At 39.3% G+C, this 23,894-nt stretch overlaps 1 protein-coding gene across 1 annotated transcript in view; it reads right to left on the bottom strand.

The window, feature by feature from the left end:
- Nucleotides 1-23,894, bottom strand: part of PKP2 (plakophilin 2) — a 75,379-nt gene that overhangs the window by 33,026 nt on the left and 18,459 nt on the right. The window contains exons 2-6 of the mRNA XM_058191045.1: nt 22,029-22,141; nt 16,650-17,302; nt 14,019-14,154; nt 7,463-7,670; nt 1,196-1,373 (exon numbers count right to left, since the gene is read on the bottom strand). Of these exons, the coding sequence (XP_058047028.1) occupies nt 1,196-1,373; nt 7,463-7,670; nt 14,019-14,154; nt 16,650-17,302; nt 22,029-22,141 (1,288 nt within the window). The remainder of the gene's footprint in view (nt 1-1,195; nt 1,374-7,462; nt 7,671-14,018; nt 14,155-16,649; nt 17,303-22,028; nt 22,142-23,894) is intronic.

The raw sequence follows: 23,894 nt of genomic DNA, 5'->3' as shown, positions 1-23,894 counted from the left end.
TATTTTATCTAAGTTCATCAAAACTAATTTTCCTGGGGCTTCGGCTGTGAGCCATGGCTGATTGAAGACATCTTACATGAATGAGTGGAAACTACTGCTAGATAGAACAAAAGATCAGGGAGTAATTCTGTCCTTCAAAGCTCTCTGGAGAAGGAGAGAATGGGAGATTGCCCACAAGTGCTCTGATGGTCAGCTTTCTCTCAAGAAGACTGTATAACAGCAGTCGCCTATGAGTCTGTGTGTCAGGAACTGAGGGATATATTTTTGTTTTCAGTAGAGTCATAGACTTTAATAAGAACACTAAGCCAGCCTAACTCACTTTCTAATCACATTTGGAAATGTTCAATTTAACCACTTTATGGATATTAGAATAATTGGACCTAGGTTGCGCCTCCTCCCCCCCACCTGGGTTGCGCCTCCTCCCCCCCACCTGGGTTGCGCCTCCTCCCCCCATCCCCAGTCCGTGGAAAAATTGTCTTCCATGAAAGCAGTCCGCGGTGCCACTGGTCTAAAGCAGTGGTGGGTTGCCCCCGATTCAGACCGGTTCGCAAGAACCGGTAGTAAAACTGGTGGGAGGCTCCACCCACTGACCTGGATATCATCAAGAAGCTTCTGTGCATGTGTGTGCGGCCCCGTTGCGAACCGGTAGTAAAGGTAAGTAGAACCCACCCCTGGTCTAAAGGATCTGTCTTTTCAAGAGCTGTGTAGTCCATGGAATGTGTGATAACCCTTCATAATGGCAGCTGCTATACTCTTCCTTCAGAATACATTCAGTCTTTCTTATATTTTGCAAACAGGTAAAATATATTATTCTAACATCATTTTGGTCCTAGTTGACTCAGTGTCTTTCATAAGAATGTCTATGATTTAATTTGTTAATGTTTTGTCGTTCACTGCCCAGAGTCCACTAGAAGACACTAAGGAGTCTTCAAATATTGAAAAACCAAGAACTATGTGTGAGTGGTTCCCCTATTGCTGTATACCTATGGACAGAATCTTGCCAAACTAAAGCAATTATCTGCAATAACTATAGTATGTGAGTTTCTAGGAAGTGTCTGACCTTGCTCTCTTTCTGCCCACCAGACATTCCAAGCTCTAGTGTCTTTTTATCTTCTTGGAAAGAGCCCCAACTCCAAACTACATTCCATCACAGCCTTGCAACTGGATTGCAAAGCACGCACAGTAAACAACTCACCTCAGGCATCCTGTAGCATTGTAGAAGATATCAGGGTCAGGGATGATGCTTGATTTTGGATAATCTTTATCTGGCCATCCAGTATAAGGAATGAGGACAGTTTCTGTCAATGGCTGCAGGGCTTCCCGGATCAATAAATTTTTCAGCTGGTCATTGGAGGAGAGATTCCACAACAAACCTGCAAAGGCCATTAAAGGAACAGGATGATAAAGTGGCTCTTCAGGGGGTTTTGTCAGATAGATAATGAATGGATTAATGGAATTCACTGAATTTTTGGATCACAGACTTATTTCATTCCTGTGTTTCATGTTTCCTTAATCATAAGGTGGAAAAATGTATTAGGTCTATAAAGAATTCACCGGCACATCTTTTGCCAATACTTGGATGGTAAATCTAAAGTTAATATATGTAGTTTTCTCCATCAAAACTTCACCACTTGAACTTCTACTTTTTCATCTTATTATCTATGGCAGGGGTCTCCAACCTTGGCAACTTTAAGACTCCCTGGGAGTTGAACTCCACAAGTCTTAAAGTTGCCAAGGTTGGAGACCTCTGATCTATGGCACATGCTAGAAGCCTACACAAACATCATAGTATACCTCATTCATTTGCATCCTTCAGTCTCAAAAGACTATGGTATCCTGCTCTGGAAAGAGATCCTAAAAGAGCATCTAGGGTGACTAAAAAGGCCAATTCGAGAGTGGCAATCCCTTTCACACTGAGGGCAGATACATTCTGTCCCCTGCCCAGCCCCCAGATTTTGCTGGTTCTGGAACTGCCTCTTTGCCTCAGCTTGCCGAACAAATGTCTCTTCGAATTGGAGAAGGCCATGCTGCGTCTTTAGCCTCCAAGCTGAACGATTGGAGGTCAAGGTTTCCCAGTTATTAATGTCCATTCCCAGGGCCTTTAGGTCCCTCTTGCAGATATCCTTATATCGCAGCTGTGGTCTCCCTCTGAGGCCCTTTCCCTGCACTAATTCTCCATATAAGAGATCTTTTGGAATCCGACCATCAGCCATTCTCACAACATGCCCAAACCAGCATAGACGTCACTGTTTCAGTAGTGTATACATGCTAGAAATTCCAGCACATTCGAAGACTGAGCTATTTGGAACTTTGTCCTGCCAGGAGAGTACACCTAAGTCTTTTAAATTGTGAGCTCTCTGGCTTATTGTTACAGCAGAGATAAACAATCTTCTAGATGTTCCTGAACTAAAACATCTATCTTCCCTCACCATTGGCCATGCTATTTGGGGCTACTAAGAATTGTAGTTCACTAACCTCTGGAGTGCCAAAGTTTCTTTCCTTGGAACAGAGAATTCCCATTTTATTTACCATATTTTTCAGACTATAAAATGCACCGGAGTATAAGACGCACCAAAATTTTGAAGAGGAAAACAAGAAAAAATAGTTTTTGCCCTCCCTGGCCCCCAGGAGCACTCTGCAGGTCTCCCAAACCAGAGATTGTATTCAGCAGGTTCTGACCAGTTCTGAAGAACCGGTAGAAGAAGCGGAAATTTTGAGTTCGGAGAACTGGTAAATACCACCTCTGACTGGCCCCGCCCCCATCTATTCTCTGCCTCCTGAGTCTCAGCTGATCGGGAGGAAATGGGGATTTTGCAGTATCCTTCCCCTGCCACGCGCACCAGCACTCTGCAGGCCTCCCAAATCCTCTGCGTGCCCATTTTTGGCAAAAATGGGATGCGCAGGGCGGGGGTTTGGAAGGCTAAAAATGGCTGTATTCGGTATATAAGACACTCCAACATTTCCACGCTCTTTTAGGGAAGGGGGAAAGAAATACTGTATTCTGGAAAATACGGTATTTCACTGAGACCTAAACAGAACCAGTGTTATTATTAAAGACACTGTCATAATTGGGCTTATATTTCTGAAGAAGTTCAAATAACAAATGGGATGTTGTTTTTTTTCTTCGTAAAACTTCTGGGCGACTTTTAGTTGCACAGGAGTCCAGCCAGATTAGCCAATCCCTAAAATTTTGCCAAAATGTAGCCCAAGTTAGAAGCAAACGACAGGATGGTAGTGTAACTTTCATTAGTGTAACTGTCAAATCTAGGGCTGTATGCAGATAGGAGTAGGCTCAGATCTTTGCAATTGTAGTCAACAAGGGAAGTCCTCATCTCATGATGTCCTGTGTTCTACAGGAGTGAATGGTGGCTATTAATTTATGAGGGGGGTTGGGAATAAATTATGACACACAGGAGAAAAAACTGCTGTAGCAGAGGATTTTCTCTATTTTTGTCAGCTTCTCAACAGGAATTCTTTTCAATAGGAACAGCGTCTTCCCAACAGGGACCCTTTATAAGTTGTAGAGCCTAATGGGCTTGTAGATATGAGGCCCTCCCTTCTGGAGTTCTTCCTGAAATAATAACCCTTTGGCAGTGTTTGCAATAATTAATCTACCAGTTATAACCCTGAATTTATGCTAGCACTATGATAAAAGTAAACTTTCTTTTGGGGTTATGAAGAATTTATTAACAACGTGGTCATGTTTAAATGGTACTAAAAAACAAACAAACTAGTCTGGTGATTTAATAATTCAGATTAAAAGTGTGCCCAGGGAAGGGAAGTCTGGATCTAATTTGGAATTTGATGAATCTGTAAAAGTTGACGGTAAGAGTTTAAAAGCATCGTTTTCCCCCATTTTTTTTTTTATAAAAAAAGAAGATTTGTAAGTATCATCTGACAGTATATCACATGCACACTGGATCTGTTGTACAAAGAGAACAATTGTTCAGCTCACTGCCCTGAATCCCAGAACACTTCTTTTAAATCTTAGTTCAGTGCAGATGGCATTTAAATCTCCGCACGATACTTTTCATTCTTGGCTTCTGAATAATCATCCTTTTGAAAACTGCCAATATAGTACCTATATTGTCAAGTTAGGAAGGCAGGGGACAAGCAATACGTAGGATTTGGGCCTTACTGCCATAGTTATTCTCCTACCAAGGAGAAACTGGTTGTTGTTGTTTTTTTAAAAATAAGACTTTCTAAAATAAAGAGATTAAAAAGAGCCAATCTGGCAATTTTTTAGAAAAAAAAATGGAACGATCAAATCTTAATATGCACTGATCTTAAGAAATAGTTGCTCATGGCATGCACATATTTCCGTAATCAAAAGCGTCAGCTTGACAGAATCTTAGTGCAAGAGAGGTGTGGCTGCTTCTCATATTTATGTTCTCCTCATGACAGGCCCGCCCGCCCGCCTGCCTGTCCTATAATCCTTCCTGCGGAAGGAATGTTCTCTCATTTCTTAGATGTATGTTCTATGAGACAAGATCAAGTGCAGGTTAGATGCTCCCCAAAGGCTTTTTGGCTCACCTTCAAAAGCTAGTTTTGGCTGCCTGAGCTTTGCTGCTCTCTCTCACTACCAACTTTACATTATAATATATAGAGAAAATGTGGGTTTCTATTAATCTGGCAGTTATTTTTCCACAGTTCTCTTTCAGGAGACTTTCAACCTCTGTCATAAAACATGAGCAGTTGACGGAACAGAAAATGCAGCCAGTTCTTATAAAGCTATGTGAGTCCCTATAGATTTTACTCCCCTAGTTGTTGCCGACTATGGGGTGGGGGATGCTCACCTCCATTTCAAGGCCATTGAGGCAGCGCTGTTTGAAGACATTTCCACGGTCATGTGGCCATTATTTAAAGATCCATAAAAAAGCAAGTTTTCTTTATTTTGGATTTGAAAGTACAAATAGTCCTTAACTTCAATAGTTCATTTAGTCAAGTTACGATGGCACTGTTCAAAGTTACAATGGCACTGAAAAAAGTGAATTTTGACTGTTTTTCACACTTACGACAGTTGAGGCATTCCCATGGTCATGTGATCAAAACTGAGATACTTGGCTACTGGTTCGTATTTATGATGGTTTTGCAGTGTCCCAGGGTCATGTGAACCCCTTTTGCAACCCTCTGACAAGGAAAGTCAATGGGGAAGCCAGATTCACTCAACAACCATGTTACTAACTTAACAACTTCAGTGATTCACTTAACAACCGTGGCAAGAAAAGTCGTAAAATGGGGCAAAATTCACTTAACAAATGTTTCACTCAGCAACAGAAAGTTTGGGCTCAATTGTGTAAGTTGAGGACTACTGGTATTTATCTCAGATTAAACATGGTGGATAAATAAGAATGACACTTTCTAAATCTGTGTCATCAAATGCTGAGCTCTACACCTTTTTAAAGTTTGAAGTGCATTGTAACAGTTCATAAACCTACACCGTACACAACAATGCAAGTTAGAAAAACTACAAACAAAATGCATAGATTAGGTGGAAAGGCACAGAAAAGTCCACAGACTTCTATTCTAAACTGGAGACTGGATTCCGGGGAACATAAAACAGAAGCTTTCTTAGATGTCTAACTGACCGTAATGAGAAATATAATGGTGGATTACAGGACCCCATAATAATTGTACAAGTTCTTCCTTATGTTCTTACATAACAATGTTGAGATACAATAACCCGCTATAAATGATTAAGAAACATTGATAAGAGAAACAATCCACAGTTTTGAGAAGGAAATTTCACCAGAAAAATGTTTGGAGGCTATTTAGATAACCGGGAACAAGCAACCATTGTATTTCGAGCACTTTTATTGTGCAAGATTTTAACTCTACTGCTAAACCTCTAAAATGCAGAGCCTACGGATAACCAGAGGCTTCTTCCCACCACCTAACGATAAGATTTTAACATGACTCAAAAGCATCTCTAATGGCGAGAATGCACAAAAAAGAGCAATCTTTTAACAGGATTTATATCTGTGTTCTGCCAGTCTCCGAACATTCCTGAGCAATGACATAAGGGCTACACAATCAATAGAGGTGTTAAACAAACTGGTAATGCCATCAACCTTTCTACAACTTTCCCACCCATCCCATCACCATCACAGGCTGCCTAATTTGCAGTTGTGATTAAGCTGAAGAGAGGTTGTCATCATTCCAGAGAGTGGGATGAAGTTTGGCTTGAACTTTGAGCCCGGCCGTTTTCCTCTGCTTGTTGTTATCGCTGCATTGCAAAGCCATGACGTTACAGAGTCATGGGACCCTGTCTCATTGTCTGTGGTTGATGGCTAAGGCATGTAAGGGCATTGTTCTTCCAGCCTTTGCTGGGTTTAGCTTCAAAAGAAGAAATGCAGTTTCAGGGAAGACGGCTGTTAGCCTGCCAATAACGAGACCTTTCTGTTTTCACTGTAGTTCTTCTCTTGGGCTATTTTGTTTCCCTTGAGAAAAAACGCATACCAAGGGGAGGGTGAGCCTGAAAATCAGCAGTCTGTGAAGCTAGAACCAAAAGTGATAGTCTAAATTTTTCTCTGACATCTTCTTCTCTCTCCCAATCAATTCCACCCAGGTCAGTAGACTGCCCGAAGGAAGCATATTATTATTTCCAGATATATGAACTCCTGGAATTACAAGATAGGATAGCTTAAGACCATGGGAACCGCAGCCCCTGCACATCTGGAAAAGAGCTAGAAGGCAAGCTGGAATAGGCTTGATAAGAGGAGCTGACACAGCTCTTCAGTCTTCCATTATCATAGCAGCCTACATAGGATCTCATCAGTGGTGAAATTCAATTTTTTTACTATTGGTTCTGTGTGCGTGGCTCGGTGGGTGTGGTGTGGCTCGGTGGGCATGGCAGGGGAAGGATACTGCAAAATCTCCATTCCTTCCCCACTCTGGGACCAGCCAGAGATGGTATTTGCCGGTTCACTGAACTACTCAAAATTTCCGCTACCGGTTCTCCAGAACCTGTCAGAACCTGCTGGATTTCACCCCTGGATCTTGTGTTTTCTTGATCTAGAAAAATGAATACTTAAGAGGGACATTCGCCTGGGAAGGATAAATTCTGTTCATTTAATGGACTGACTCTACGCATGTATATTTTGGTATTCCGTCCCACTGATTTAATAAAGCTGCTTACTTCCAAATAACTATTGCAGAATAAAAGTTACAGAATAAAACACACAAGATATATGTGCATTAGATGATTTTCAGATCGTTGTTTTTTTGAAAAGCTAAAATCCATTGTACGATTATGTAGGTACACAGGGTATTTTTAAAAATAATAAACTACTTAAAATGCAAACAAGACAGATAAGTCATGATATAAAAAATTGTTCTCCCAAGCTTTATAAGATACCGGAGAACAACCCCTACTAAACCCAACACAACATGTGTGCGTAACAAACCAGAGTATCAGTTTTAGAATCTGTATTGCACTATGAAACAGTTTCTCATTAGTTACCTGTAATTTGCTTTTTAGTCTCCACATCTCTGGTTTGTCGCAGTAATCTCAGCAGGATTGAAATGCCTTTCTGCTCCGATACTTCCAATTTGTTGTCGTTGTCTTCATATACCAGGTTCCTTAAAGCTCCACACGCTGCCCTCTGTACTTCCTCATTCTGCACATTCAGAAGCTCTAAAAGTTTGGGAATACCAATTAAGGAATACACCTGTGAAGAGAAGATCATTTATTTTTATACGGATAAGTTTTTATCTCAAAGGATTATTTGCCCGTTGGATGAAATCAGTGTCTCGAGTTCAGGATACTATACTGCCCAAAAGTTTTCTTAAAAAACAAACTTGTACCTGAGTGACAAAATTCACTCAAGAAAAAAAAAACCATCTGAGATGTTCTAACAAAATGTGGCTTAGTAAAGGTAAAGGTTCCCCTTGCTCATATGTGCTAGTCGTTCCTGACTCTAGGGAACGGTGCTCATCTCCGTTTCAAAGTCAAAGAGCCAGCTCTGTCCGAAGACGTCTCCATGGTCATGTGGCCGGCATGGCTAAATGCCAAAGGCGCAGGGAATGGTGTTACCTTCCCACCAGATGGTCCCTATTTTTCCACTTGCATTTTTTACATGCTTTTGAACTGCTAGGTTGGCAGAAGCTGGGACAAGTAACGGGAGCTCACCCCATTACACAGCACTAGGGATTCGAATTTCTAAACTGCCGACCTTTCAATCGACAAACTCAGCGTCTTAGCCACTGAGCCAGTGTGGCTTAGTACATTTCCCCTAATCATTAACCATGTTTGCAGGAGAGTCTGGGCACCATAATCTAAATGTTTAAAGGTAGTCCTCACTTAATGATCTTAACTAGGACTGGCAACTCTGCCGCGAAGCAAAGTGGTTACTAAATGCACCAAAAACAAATTTGTTGTGTGTCTAATCACACTTGGCCAATTCTACATTCTAAATGGGAAATTACATGATCTGAATGTGCTTTCTGGCTGGAAAGTGATAAGATACTGTTCTCAGTTTCACACCTTTGGCTTTTGTTTGCCTCTTAACCACTCTCCCACCCTTTACAATGTTTGAGTGCTGCTTATTTCTCTTTGTACATAACAAAAGCAACACAATAACACCTGGGACTGGTAGCTGCAGGCCTGCTGTGCAAACAGCTTATAGTAAATCTCTCCAAACTATCTGCTCTATGATGGGGTGGGGTGAGAAAGGTCGGCACAAGACAACATATACTGACTGTAATGGTGGTTAATTTTTTGAGCACTTTCATAACTTCATAATGGTTGGTAAGCAAAGACTACCTGTATTGGGTATCAATTTGCCTATCCCTGAGATAGCTTATTCACATCAATTTCCTGCGTCGGATGAGGAGAGCACATCTTTCTCCTTCTGTCCTGTCTACTTTTTACAGAGGCACGATTGAGAGTGTTTTAACAAAATGCATCACTGTTTGGTTTGGTGGCAGCAATGCCTCAGAAAGCCCATACAGAGAGTGATAAGGACAGCTGAGAAGATTCTAAGAAGCTCGCTTCCCCTATTTCAGGATACTGCTTATAAGCGCTATGTGCTTAGAGCTCAAAGCATTGTTAGCGATCCCACACACCCACTTCACAGCGGGTTTCTGTTGCTCCCCTCTGGGAGTAGGTTTCGAAGTATTTCTAGCAGGATACCAGAATCTGTAACAGCTTTGTTCCCTATGCCATCTGTCTGGTAAACTTGCAAGATTCGCTCTTCTTGCCATGAACATGTATACATCTGAACTAGACTGTGTTGTTTCTCTGTGTCATATAATATATGTGGGTATATACATAATTTTGTATTTATTTATTTATTTATTTATTTAGTCATGTTTATGTAGTGTATATTGGAGGTGGTGAGAGCTGTATGCAACAAAATTTCATTTTAATGCATGCCAATTAGTGCACATTCAAAGTGATAATGAAGTTATTATTCCATATTACTCTATTCTATTCAATATGATCCTCCTCCTTCCATTCTGTAAGTCTTTTGCTCTTGTAAGTTGCTACTAATATTGCTTCTTATAATTCCATGACTCTCTCTAGTTTTTGCAAGATCATAAGGCAACCCATTGGCTTCCATGAAAGATTATTAATATATGTTCAAAGACAAGAATATAGTTTGGATCAGAGTTAGCCAGCTTAACAAAATAAAGGCGACAAAATAAAGTTCATAAAGTGAATATTTAAGTCATAGGCTATCCCACAACAATACTGTAGTGCCTCATTCTTTATATATGAAATCTATGTGCAATGCTATTTTAAGAAAACACCAGGGTGGGGATGGTTTCTCAATATTAATTTAATAACCATATACATCATTAACTTATGAAATTCACTGCACAAAACAAATTGATGATTACTAGCTGCCAAATTCCTCTTGGCTTGACTTACTAAAAAATCAGCAAGATACAACTAAGCAAATGAACTCTACTGAATGCTGTACATGTAGTCCTTAACGTATGACCACAATTGAGCTCACCATTTCTGTTACAAAGTGAGACATTTGTTAAGTGAGCTTTGCCCCATTTTACAATCTTTCTTGCCACATTTATTAAGTGAATAACTGCAGTTGTTTATTTAGTAACAGGGTTGTTACGTGAATCTAGCTTCTCCATTGACATTGCTTGTCAGAAGGATACCAAAGGGGATCACATGACCCCGAGACATTGTCAAAATTATGAGTCAGTCAGCATCTGAATTGTGATCACATGACACAACTGAGTCACATGGGAATGCCTTAACAGTCCTGTGAAAAACAGTCATAAGCAGAGGTGGCTTCACATATTTAACAACCGGTTCGCCCAGAATAAAAAATGTGAGACTACGTACCTTGCGCACATGTGCGCTGCGTCAAAAACATGGCAATTGTATAGGACAGGATAGTTTCGCTCATGTGTGTGCCTTGTGCACATGCACGCTGCATCAAAAACACGACGACTGTATAAGACAGGATAGCGCCGGGGCGGGTGGGCAGGCCCAGTCGCTGGCCATAACTACCAGTTTGCCTGAACCAGTTTGAACTAGCTGAATCCCACCCCTGGTCATGTCGCTTTTTTCAGTGTCATTTTAACTTTGAACGCAGAGGGGGGTTTCAGCAGGTTCTGATCAGTTCTGGAGAACTGGTAGCGGAAATTTGAGTAATTCAGAGAACAGGTAGTAAAAATTCTGACTGGCCCCGCCCCCATCTGTTCTCTGCCTTCCAATTCCCAGCTGATTGGGAGGAAATGGAGATTTTGCAGTAACCTTCCCCTAGAGTGGGATAGGAATGGAGATTTTACAGTATCCTTCCCCTGCCATGCCCACCAAGCCCTGCCATACCCGCCAAGCCACACCCACAGAACCGGTAGTAAAATTTTTTAAAACCAACCACTATTCGAACAGTCCCAAAACAAACTGTTGTAAGTCAAGAACTACCTGTAGTTCCTTCAAGTAGTTGATTGCTCTCTGATATTGAGCTTGATATTGATATTGATATTGAGTCCGCATCTTATAGGGCCTCTGGTGGCGCAACAGGCTAATGCAGCCTATTATTAACAGCAACTGCTTGCAATATTGCAGGTTCAAGTCCCACCAGGCCCAAGGTTGACTCAGCCTTCCATCCTTTATAAGGTAGGTAAAATGAGGACCCAGATTGTTGGGGGCAATTAAGTTGACTTTGTATATAATATACAAATGGATGAAGACTATTGCTTGACATAGTGTAAGCCGCCCTGAGTCTTCGGAGAAGGGCGGGATATAAATGCAAAAAAAAAAAATGCCTATGAGTTTAAATTCAGCACCTTTTCGTTATAAGGTTTCCATGTCCTCAGTAGCAGGCTACTTGATACTTCTCATATTCGGTACTATATAGCAGTTGTCTATTTTGATTTTAAAATTTACGTCCTGGAAAACTCTTTCTCCAAATATATCTCCTACACCAACTTAGATGGTTTTAGACAGCATTCAATCAGTTTTCTCCAATTTAGCTTACTCAGCATATTGGACTCAATCCCACCAACGTTAGTTACCACAAACAATGACTGAAATCCATAGGGAACCAATAGGCTGAATTCAGCAAACCATCAAGTTTCAGATAAATGGGCAGACAATTAACACAAATCGTTCAAATTGTTATTTTATGTAATGTTAATTATAAAACACTCTTCTATTGATTAGAAACAAGAAGAACACATACTTTAAAATAAAGGCCACAAAATAAAAGCAGTTGAGCTTCATGGAACATACACCCAGGAATAATTAACATGTAGGAAGTTAACAACTGTCTGGCCAGATCAGTTTTGCTGGACCAAGGTTGCTGAATACTGAAGATTGCTTAAGTACATCTAATGCTTTTCAGTTTTGAGTGAGGGATTATGAAAGTCTAATTTATCTAGAGAGCATAAAGTATGGAATCCTTGAATTAAAAAAAAAATACATTCTGAGCCAGATTTCTGCTAAATTATAGTACAGTAAATGGTCTGCATAAATAGTTTTCTGATTGTTATGAAGTGTTCAGCGCAAAGGAGATAAAGAGGAAGGAAAGAGAATTTGTTTTGATAGTTTGGGGAATGCTCAACACTTCACTATGATCAGTATTTTCTCCATGTTTATCAGTTGTTGAGATATGAAGGCGGTTCAGGCTTTATTAGGGCAGGATATTACTGCTAAATAATGTTAAGCCCTTGTACAAATAGTTTCATAACACTCTTTTAAAGCTGTTGATGTGCCAAATTTAGAACTGAAACAAGAGGTACAGAACTGTGTGGGCTGAAAGTGCCTCAAAGATTTCCAGCCCAAAGTCCTGTGGGAAGGTGAGGACATTTTTTATTTATAAAGGAGCAATAGAGAGAGCTAGACTTTTTTTCCTATTATGGCAGGAAACTAGTAAATGAAAACATGTTTCAGTCAAGAGCCCGCGGAGCCCAATCTGATGTCCTTCAGATCTGCTAGAATTCACAACACTAGAAAACTCAGTCAAGTTGGCGAAATAGCAGGATGCTGGGAGTTATATTTTCTAAAAATTAGAGGATACTAGACTAGGATAGGTGACCTTGCTTCAAGAGATATCTACCATGTAGGATAAATATACAGGTTGTTCTCTGGGAAAACGTGACAAAACAGATGGCCATGGGCTCTTCTTGTTATTGTTCAGTCTTGTTATCTATAGTCACTAGAATAAAATGTTGGTTTTTGGGGTAAGACCAAACTTAGTTTTTATATCTCATTCCCCTTTAGACACATTATGTGAGACTTTCCCTCATGCTATTCTATTCCTACCCACAACCATGGGTAGTAGATTACAATAAGAGAGGCTGATAGGCCTTAAATCACCTAGTGAGCTCTGTGGTTGGAATGGATACTTGGATCGGAAACTCCCTATCCAAATCCAAATCCAAATCCAAATCCAATGGCTTTTTCTTAAAAGTATGTCTTTCTTAGTTTGAATGTATTAAGGAGGCCTCTTTTTTTATCAATGAATTAAGCTAACCAAAAGTTGATCTATGAATACACGTAAATACATTCATATGTATCTATCTCTATCATCTCTCTCTCTCCCTCTCTCCTCCCTCCCTCTCCACACACACACACACACACACACACACACACACACACACACACACACACACACACAGAGTATACAATATATATAGGAGATAGACCTTACAAATAAAGAGGTAAAATCTCCTTCAAGTTAGTCTCCTATAAATTCTTGGCAACAACTAATTTGCTAAATGCCTTCCTCCACAAAATATCTATCAGCCTATCTGTCTGTCTGTCTGTCTATCTACAGGTAGTCCTTGACCGACCATTTAACTACAGGTCAAAATTACAGTGGTCTTGGAGAAATGTTCCTTTTGACCTGTACTGTCATTTACAACTCATTTACTCATTTCAACGCTGCTGTCATCACCCAAACCCAATTTGGGTGGTTGGAAATTGGCTCACATTTACAATTGGCTGCAACCTTCCGCAGTCATGGGATCATAATTTGCAACCTTTTCTGCCACTTTCCAGCAAAAAATTCCCACTGGGGAAGTTGGATTTGCTTAACAACTGCACGATTCACTTAGCAACTGCTATACACATGGTTGTAAAATTGGATCTGACTTGACCTACTGTGCAACAATTTATGTTGGAAATTTCTGTACCAAACGTGGTTGTAAGTTGAGGACTACCTATATCGCCAATCTAGCGTATTATTTTGATATTTTGTGGCAAGTGTTCCATCACAATTATCAACCATATCCAACACTGTTTGGTTTTCTGAAAATAGCCAAGTTTGGTCAGGCATCAATGCGGGCTTATTTTGGTTGACTGCTCCTGAAAATTAATTTTCTTGTTTGTTTCACGTCTGCTCCTATCTTCCCTTCTACATGCATTCCTTTGAGAAAACGGGGCTCATCTGGAGCTAAATGAGTTAATATCCACACAGGATTTCATCCAGGATGTTTTCCCATTCCTTTCGGCCCATTATTTTCCTCTACCAATTTCATATACAAGACTTCATATGCAAGACGTATCGAAAATCTGAAGAAAGAAAAAAAAATTCACTCACTTTCCTTCTGGCTTCTGCTCTCTGAAAGCTCTCGTGCTGTATAAAAACAATGGCTGCAAGAACTCGAGAGGACAAAGGATTTTCACTTTGCAATATATTTACTGCCCGCTCCAGGTTCATCTCTCCTTCTGGATTCCTGGATGGTTTAAACACAAACAGACACCAAATCAACAGGAGAAGGCAAAAGATAAACTCTTTTTGAAGAGGAGTCTGACATAATTGTGTCCCTGTAGCTTTCTTGGTACAAAATTTTGTCACTGGCTTTTTCTGGGATATTTTCTTCAGTTTCTATTGCTTTGGGGTCTCCCATCCAAGCAGACCTGAACCTGTTTAACTTCTGACCCAGAGAGAACCTACAGTGGTTAAAAACAGTTTGTCTTGTGATATCTTAAAAGGCCACCAGATTTTCTACAAGAAACTTTAGTAAAATAACAGCTTTGTCATTAAATGTCATCTTCAAGGGACAACACTAAACAACATATAATAAAGCAGAACCATTTTGCACTTCAGATTGCATTTGATCCATCTATCCCTTCATAGATCACTCTTGTATAAAGTCACTATATACAACATATATACTTTTCTATAAACTGTTGTCCAATTTTATATTGCTGTAGCCTTTCTAACTTGAAACTGATTACAGTAGATGCATTGAATTTAACTCCCATAAGCTTCCAACCACTTGGAAGGTACTGATGCCTCTAGCTAGCAGGAAAGAGGAAAAATCCTATGGGTGATTTAAAGAAGAAGAAATCCCCACACACTAATTATCTTGATGGAGCGTTTTATAATAACCAGCCTTACTACTAGGCAAAGCATATTAGCTATTTCAGAGAGCAGGTACAGGTGTAGGATCAGTAGTATTCTCTCTCCCATGGTTTCTCTTGAATCTTCCCAGCTGTTCTCTTTTGAAAGGTAGAGCTTTGATGGCCATAGGGCCATCTCTGTGCTTTTAAACTAGCGTGATGGCCCATTGCAGATCCATTGCATAAGGCAACGTGATTCTGTTTGTGCCTATGGAAAACTATGATGATAATCTATGCACTACATTGTTATATAAGTCAAGCATGAGTCTGTTTTTCCAGCCACTCTCAATTAACACTGATAATTCCCGAGTTTAATCAGGTCTACAATTGCCAGGATCACAGAGATATACAACAAAGGTTTTCTTTACTTCCCTGAGATATTTTTGATTGCCTTTCATCTATTGTGTATCAGTTCAGTCTTTCTATTTGCTCCCTATCAGTGAATAGCAATCTTAGAACACAATAAGACATGATGGCAATATTTGTCTTTAAAGTCATCAACCTTGCCTAGTTTGCTTCTATGGATGGATATAATCAATAGAAACCAAATATTTAACCATTCTCTGGTGCATAGAACAAGTCCTAACAAGCCTATTAAGAAGCAGAATCCTTCTGAGATTTAGCAAGATGTAAGTTGACTTCCATGATAGACAAATTCTAGATTCAGACCATGAATTATTCTAACAAATCTCCAATCCATTTGTCTAGCCTCTTGACTGGACTATTATTAATCCAAATAAGTGTGTTATTTACTCATTGCTACATTATATTGCATCTTTCTTTTAAAGGGTTGAAGGTGCACAATGATGTCTTCTTTCTCATAATTATTATGACATTGGTAAAGAGGTACAGTTTCAATTATTCCATGGCTTCTCCTGCTTAGTTTCAAATATATGTAAAACTTAGGGATCCTTAGTTCTCTAGATGCTAGTAAACTTAGTTTTCTCATACAACTTACTCTAAAGCCACTCCTGTTATTTACCTTGGTTTGATTCTCTTTATTTAATGGGTGGGTTCATACATGATGTGCCAACCTAAATATATGATGTAACACATGGAGGTAGCACAATCAGAAACATACTGAGAAGAGGGATTTCTTCTTTCTTAAAGGAGAATGACTCCTCTTCTGTTAAAAATAACTTTCTAAAAATAAAGTATACTAGCAAAAGTATTACTTGATAAAAATAATAATTTATTTTTATCTATTTGATTGGTAGATTCAACCCCAGTCATTTAGACTTTGCAGCCCTGATAATTATGCCTCAATTCCTTTATTTATCACTCCCTATTTAGAACTGCCAAGAATAATTTATAAAGAAAAGTAAAGGCTATTTCAAGAAACATTTTTTAAGGTGTACTCATCTTTTTTCTACGTGTCTCAAATTTATCAGCTGTTTCTATCTGGATTGAGATACCTGGCTTCTATCCTGCATCAGCAAACACTGGTATCGGCTAGAAGATTCAACTGTTACCTTCAAACCAGTTGTTGCTATAGGTGGAACTAGCTCACTCCACAAACTTGTTCTGACCTGATATTACATGAATAACTCCCTTTCCTGAAAACAGTGAAGGACTGGTCCGTGGTGCCTCTGCCAGCAAAAACGGAGCTCGGGAGGGTGACGTTTTTGGCTGTGGTGATTTCCTGCAAATTTCTGCCAGTGAAAACAGAGCTTGGGTGCCCCTGACATGAGTAACGCCAAGCTAGCTACGTCCACCCTGGCCATGCTCACCAGCCCCCCCCTCCACCAAACAGAACCCTGATGTGGCCTTCAATGAAATCGAGTTTAACACCCTGGTCTTGGGCATTGCTAATTCAAAGACATACCCTACTTGAGATCTGCTGGAAGATATCCTTTCATGCTCAACAATGCCATTTGCTCCAGCAGCAGCCATAGCCGCTGTCATTGTCATCCTCTTCCCACCTGCCTCAGCGAACGTTGGCAGGGATGTTTCCCTCGTGCTCTGGGCCCTGACGGTGTTCTGATGCCAGCTCGAATGCCTGTGCTGGGTTCCAACTTGGGAATGAAAAGAAGATCTGGCTTGGCCCACTGCAGTCCCAGAAGTGAGATAATTTTCCTTCTCCAAAAGATTGCTCATACTCCGGCTATTCCCCACACGCTGATACAGTGGCACTCCTGGATTGAAAGGTATACAGTCCACCATGGTCTCATTGGTTGGCCCAATGTAGAACTGCCTGGGCCCTCTGCTTGAAGCACTGCGGCTTGTGTAGCCAAGGATTTCAGAACGAGCGTATCTTGGTGGCAAGGCGCAGGTTCTCTTGCTCTCATTCTGTCGAATTGTTAAAGCCCTGTTATAGCGCATATCAGTGTGGAAGAGAAGTGGCTTTTCGGGACTGCTTTCAGGAGAAACCTCCAATCTCTTCAAAGGCTGCCTGTGGAACCTCTCTTCCATTGCCCTGTAGTTGTAAGGGAGGCTGCGAGGACCCCAGCCATTCTCATAGCTACTTTGGGAGCCAATCTGTTAAAGAAGGGCGGTATACAAATTAAAATATTATTATTATTATTATTATTATTATTATTATTATTATTATTATTATTATTATTATTATTATTATTAAAGCAAACAAAGTAAAACTAAGTAAAACCAGGAAAAGCACAATCAATTGGAAGCGTCTCATGAAGGAGTAACAAATAGAAGGGGGAATATTTTTTGGAAACTTGTCTTTTGTGTCTCAATCTGTGGAAAATATTCATTTCAAGAAATTCATCGTTGTATAGAATTTATTATTAATAATATAATGAGTAGGTACAGTACAAATAATCCTTGATTTACGGCCACAATCGAGTCCAAAATTTCTGCTGTTAAGCGAGACATTTGTCAGGTGAGTTTTTCCCATTTTATGACCTTTCTTGCCACGGTTGTTAAGTGAATCACTTCAGCTGTTAAATTAGTCACATGGTTGTTAGGAGAATATGGCTTCCCATTGACTTTGCTTGTCATATGGTTGCAAAATATGAACATATGACTCTGGGACACTGCAATGATCATAAATACATGCCAGTTGCCAGGCGCCTGAATTTTGATCATGTGACCATGGGGATGCTGCAATGCTAGTGTGAAAAAAGGTCATAAGTCACTTTTTTAATGCTGTTGTAACTTTGGGCGGTCACTAAACAAATGATTGTAAGTTGAGGACTACCTATATAAACTAAAGCAGGGGATCTCCAACCTTGGCAACTTTAAGACTGGAGGACTTCAACTCCAGGCTTAAAGGAAATCCTCCAGGCTTAAAGTTGCTAAGGTTGGAGACCCCTGAACTAAAGTATGCAACCAGAATAGATGCAATGAAACTCCAAGTTATAATTAACTTTCCTGGTGATTAATCCAAAGAAGATACATACACATTTTATTTGCACACTTAGATATGCTAAAGATAAAGTGTGTGTGTGTCTTTTCGTTTCTTCCACCATTTAACACCTAAAGTGTTAGAAAGTGTAAGACACTGTCTTGCCTTAAAATATTTACAAATATCACAGTGAAACTATTCCCTCTTAAGGTGTTTGAGATCACATTTTCAGGAATGATGACGGTATGGTTCCCACTTTGTTCACGATCCATTTTTTTGTCCTACAGGGAGGAACCAAGATGTTGATGAAACATGAAATGTGTTTCCAAATCAGGGACTGTGTTGGGCAAGTCACAGTTGAGCCCATTCATTGGCTCATATCTCAAGGAAGTCTTTGAGTGAAGTATGTAGATAACAGGCTCCCACTGAGAACACAACTAAAAACTGGATAGGTGTTTCAGGAAACAATAGTCATAGAAGATGGCTGACAGTTTTATTAATGAGTGGGTATGGGATTTTAGAATTTATACCCAGTCAGTTCTCAAAACTTTCCTTCTCATTAAGCGAAGACTTGGTATTAGGCTTCGCAAAGACTTAAACATTCTACTAGTTTGAGAATTATATTTTCTTTTGGGTGGGTGACATTTGTGCATTGTTATTGCAATGGACTTTTTTAATCTCAGGCTCTTTGTATTTGACCTTGGCCATCCTAGCTCTTATTCTTCCATTTCTTCTTATTTCAAATCCTCATAGTGTTTGTTGATACTTGTTTATATTTTTTTCCCTATACCTTCTCTTGTCTCCATCAAATTAGGCTGGAATCTTCCAGACACCATCTACCTATCTACCTCAATCTCTCTCCTCTCCAGTTTGTTATCTCCATATTCTAGTCGCCTAAAACAGAAGGATCAGTAGCCTCAGTTCTCTCTTTATTTCTCTCTCTCTTGCTGGAAAAATAGATTCCTATACTGGCACAGCAGTTCTCTGAATAGGACTGCTCTAAGAGTTGTAAACCTAATTTTGCGTAGCTTCTTTTCCAAAAATACCACACTACTAACCAGAGCATATAAAACATTTGCTAGACCAATTTTAGAATACAGCTCGCCAGTTTGGAACCCTCACCACATCTCTGACATCAATACAATTGAACGTGTCCAGAAATATTTTACAAGAAGATTCTCCATTCCTCTGAAAACAATAAAATACCCTATTCCACCAGACTTGAAATCCTAGGCTTAGAAAACTTGGAACTCCGTCGCCTTCGACAAGACCTAAGCTTAACTCACAGAATCATCTATTGTAATGTCCTTCCTGTTAAAGACTACTTCAGCTTTAATTGCAATAATACTAGAGCAACTAATAGATTTAAACTTAATGTCAACCGCTTTAATCTAGATTGCAGAAAATATGACTTCTGTAACAGAATCATCAGTGCTTGGAATACTTTACCTGACTCTGTGGTCTCTTCTCATAATCCTAAAAGCTTTAACCAAAAACTTTCTACTATTGACCTCACCCCATTCCTAAGAGGACTATAAGGGGCGTGCATAAGCGCACAAACGTGCCTACTGTTCCTGTCCTATTGTTTTTCTTTTCTTCTTCCTATATATATGCTTATACCTCCTTATATTTACCCATATATGCGTTTATTTACTATATAATCTTTTTGTATGATACCTACATATATTGCTGTGATAAAATAAAATAAATAAAATAAATAAATAAATAAAATATACAAGTGCAGGACTGCAAAATTCATTGACCATCCTGTCTTTGATTCCCATTTCGCTTACATTCAGCTTTCATCATTCTATATCCAGTGTTTCTTTCTGGGATGTGATTACATGTGAGAATCTATCCCTGGATAAATTACTACTCTCTACAAGCAGCCACCCAGTTTTCAAGGTTATTTCAGTTACCTTGTACAATAGTTTGCTGTTTCCTCACATATTACATTCCTTTATATTACATTCCTATCCTTCCCTTCCCAGTGCAACCTAATTGTTGTAACCTTGCATGAAAAATAGATGAAATAGTTTTTAATTCTACATGAGGAATTAGGCAGGTGCAAAGTAGATTACTGATAGTGGAGAAATGACAAGGCAAAGCAAGCAATTACATAAATGCAGACACTGTAATTAAAACTGGGGCATACAATTTAATCCAAGCAAGATGTTTGAGTCTACAGGATCCATGCTATGCCTTGGAAAATATAATAACAAAGACAAAATTCTTTTTGGCTTATGTACAATCAGAAGCTCCAGTCTGATTTGAGGATTAAATTCCTTCCGGGTAGGGAGACTGTATGAGAGAACAGTTTTTCCTCTTTAAAATATTTCTGTTTTGATTCTACCTTGGTTTGACTATATAGCCGAGATTCATTTGTACAATTTAAAATGATTATTGTTATAAAATAATATTTCTTTCTGTCCTTTAATTGCAGCATGTACTATTGGCCAGTAATGAATACACAGAGTCAGCATTTGCATACAAAGTGGGCAATTAACAATGCAGTCCTACATGCGTTTATTCAGAAGTCAAGTATGTCTTAACATTAAATAAGTGCGTATAAGATTGCAAGCTGAGAAACCAAATTTCTTCAATGTACAAATAGATCCTCAACTTATAACCATTATCGAGCCTACAATTTCGGTTGAAAGTTGTGATGGTCATATAGTGGGTCACCATGCGACCAGAACCAATTTTACAATCTTTTTGCAGTGGTTGTTCAGCAAACCCATTGTTTGCTATATAGCGTTTCTACTGGAATTTGGAAGTAAACACTGGTTTCGGGAAAAACCATCATAAATCATGGTCATGTGACTATGGGGTGCTACAAACAGCTCTAAATATGGACTAAAATGTAATGTGACCATGGGAGGAGGGGTGAACATCAGAACTTCAAATCCAGGGAGCAAGTAGCTCTTTTGGAGTCTGCTGTAACTTTGAACGGCTGCTCAGCAACCAATTGTATGTCGAGGACTACCTGTACACAGCTACTGAATTTCTTTCTACTCTAACAGCAAACATACCCTTGAAACAAAGACATGATATCAATAAACTGTTTAGATCAGGGGTCAGCAACCCGTGGCTCTGGAGCCGTATGTGGCTCTTTTATCCCTCTGCTGTGGCTCCCTGGCGCCGCCACAATTTTGAGTGTAGTTTCCGGTTATGGGGAGGAAAAGCACAGAGCACCAGGAAGAGATTCTATGGCAAGGGGCAGGTTTTCCGGTCGGCTCCATAATTGATAGGGCTTTCAGTTAGGACAGGTAGAAGAAAAAGGATGCCATGTTAGGAGGAGACTCTATAGTGGGGGAAACTGGACTTCCGGTCAGCTCCAGAAATGAACGGGGGGTTTTCCTGTTAGGACCTTTGTGGCTCTGAGTGCTTAAGGTTGCTGACCCCTGGTTTAGAAGATGCTACTAGAACCAGAGATATTTTTCCCAACCATGGAGACCTCTCCTTTTAAAACCTAAGTCTTCACCTGCGCTGCAATGAAGCTTCAAAATAGTTTCCTTTGATATCAAATGGAGGCTAATTTAATATTTTTTGAGCAATGGAGAAACAGGGGATGAGAGAGAAGGAATGGAAAGAAGAGGAGACTGGATGAAGTTTAGAAAAAAAACACATATTTTTATTTCACTAGCTGGGGAATTCTGGGAGTTGAAGTCAACACATCTTAAAGATACTAAGTTTAAAATCGAGAGGTACTAAGATAGAAGTTTACAATACCTAGTTGTTGAATTTATAATAATGGTGAAAAGATCTTTGCACTTTAAACGCAAAACCTGAGAAAAACTCTGTAGGCATTCTCACTAATAACAAGTAGTTATTCAAGCAGCCAAATAAGATCTAATCTACATTTATATAAACCTTCAAGTATTAAAGCTTTCTCACCTGATGAGACTGATAATATGAAGTTGCAAAAGATGGTCTTGAAGCAAAGTCTGTTTCCACTCCATCTAATTTATATACATACTCTGGAACACTGCTAGCCCGATGCAAACCTCCTGTAGAAATGCAGGAAAAATATGCTTTCAGTAAATCACATAATACAAGTGGTCCTTGACTTACAACAGTTCATTTAGTGATGGTTCGAAGTTACAACGGCACTGAAAATAGTGACTTATGACTTATTTTTCACACTTATGACCATTGCAGCATTCCCATGGTCATGTGGTTTACATTCAGATGCTTAACAACTGACTTGTATTTATGACAGTTGCAGTGTTCAGGAATCATTTTGCAGCCTTCCGGCAAGCAAAGACAATGGAGAACCCAGATTCACTTCACAATGGTGTTACTAATTTAACAAACTGCAGCGGTTCACTTAACAAAGTCATAACATGAGACAAATTCACTTAACAACATAAACTTTGGGCCCAATTTTGGTTGTACGTTGAGGACTACCTGTAAAATTAGACCTGAGGCCGTTGAATTATATCAGCTGGAAAGCCAAATCAGGATTAATGAGAAATAAAAAGAAGAGTAATCCTCAATTTACAACCATTCACGTAGTAACCATTCAAAGTTTCCACAACTTTAAAAAAAAAAAGGTGACTTATGACTGGCCCTGATGCTTAAAATACTCACAGCATCTCCACAGTCACATGATCAAAATTTGGGCACTTTGGCAACCAGCATGTATTTGCGACAGTTGTGGTGTCCTGAGATTGTGTGATTGCCATTAGTAACCTTCCCAGACAGCTTCCGACAAGACTGTGTGATTCACTTAACATTTAGAGTGATTCGCTTAACAATCATGGCAAGGAAGGTTATAAAACAGGTGTGATTCATTTAACAAAAGCTTTGCTTAGCAATGGAAATTCTCATCCCAACAATCATCAAAACTTGAGGACAATCTATATTAACATGCTTAGAAGAACTTCAACATTTGTAAAAATAACTAGAGAGCACTTCAAGAATCACATCATCTAGTTATTTTCTTCTTTTTCAAATACTGCAGCGATCAACCAGACAAAATATTTGCTTTGTGGTTGGATAAGTGCGTGTCCCACCTTTGCAAATAGAATATTAAACAACATTTTATCCACAATGATTATAGGATATAAGCAAGGCCTTTACTTTGAATGGCAGTAAAAATTGGATGCTGTATTCAGTAGGGCACTTTCCAGGTTCATGTAATGTCAAATCTTTGCTTCACAGTTTCATGTTACGTTCATTTTATCTAAGTTCAAAAGCCACTTAAAGCCACTTTAGTGATACGGACTTCAAACTTCAGTAGTGGAACACACTATCTTTTCTGAACGAAAACCGGGAACACTGTACAGTTATAAGAAAAAATATAAGAACAAACATCAAGTAACACTTTCAAAATTTCTGCATAGTAAAACTGAAGCCCAGAATTTTATGGCACTACGTTCGAAATTTAATATTGCAACAGCATTCAAAGAATCTGGAAGCCCCATCAAGTGGGTTTCTGTCAATGAACAATAAATGATGATTAGACTGTTTTTATGCTTTATTAGTGAGATCAGAAATAACAAAGCAACCATACTTGGAATACTTTCCCTACAGCACTAAACAAAAACTTGTGTAAAATGTATCTCAGCCTATTTCTATAAATACAAGGGTAGAAACCAGAGTTGATTCTCTATAGCATAGAAGTCATTTTACATATAACTTGTTTGCTGTCCAAAACAACTGTGTCCAAGAACCGTTTAAGGACAACTTGAAGATTCATATTCTTCCTTTTATGTTTTTTTTAAACATAAAAAAGCTGTTCAAAGTAAAAGAAATATG

This window comes from Ahaetulla prasina, chromosome 7 (genome assembly GCF_028640845.1).
Source record: "Ahaetulla prasina isolate Xishuangbanna chromosome 7, ASM2864084v1, whole genome shotgun sequence".
Classification (NCBI taxonomy): Eukaryota; Metazoa; Chordata; class Lepidosauria; order Squamata; family Colubridae; genus Ahaetulla; species Ahaetulla prasina.
This window is presented reverse-complemented; position numbering and strand designations above follow the sequence as displayed.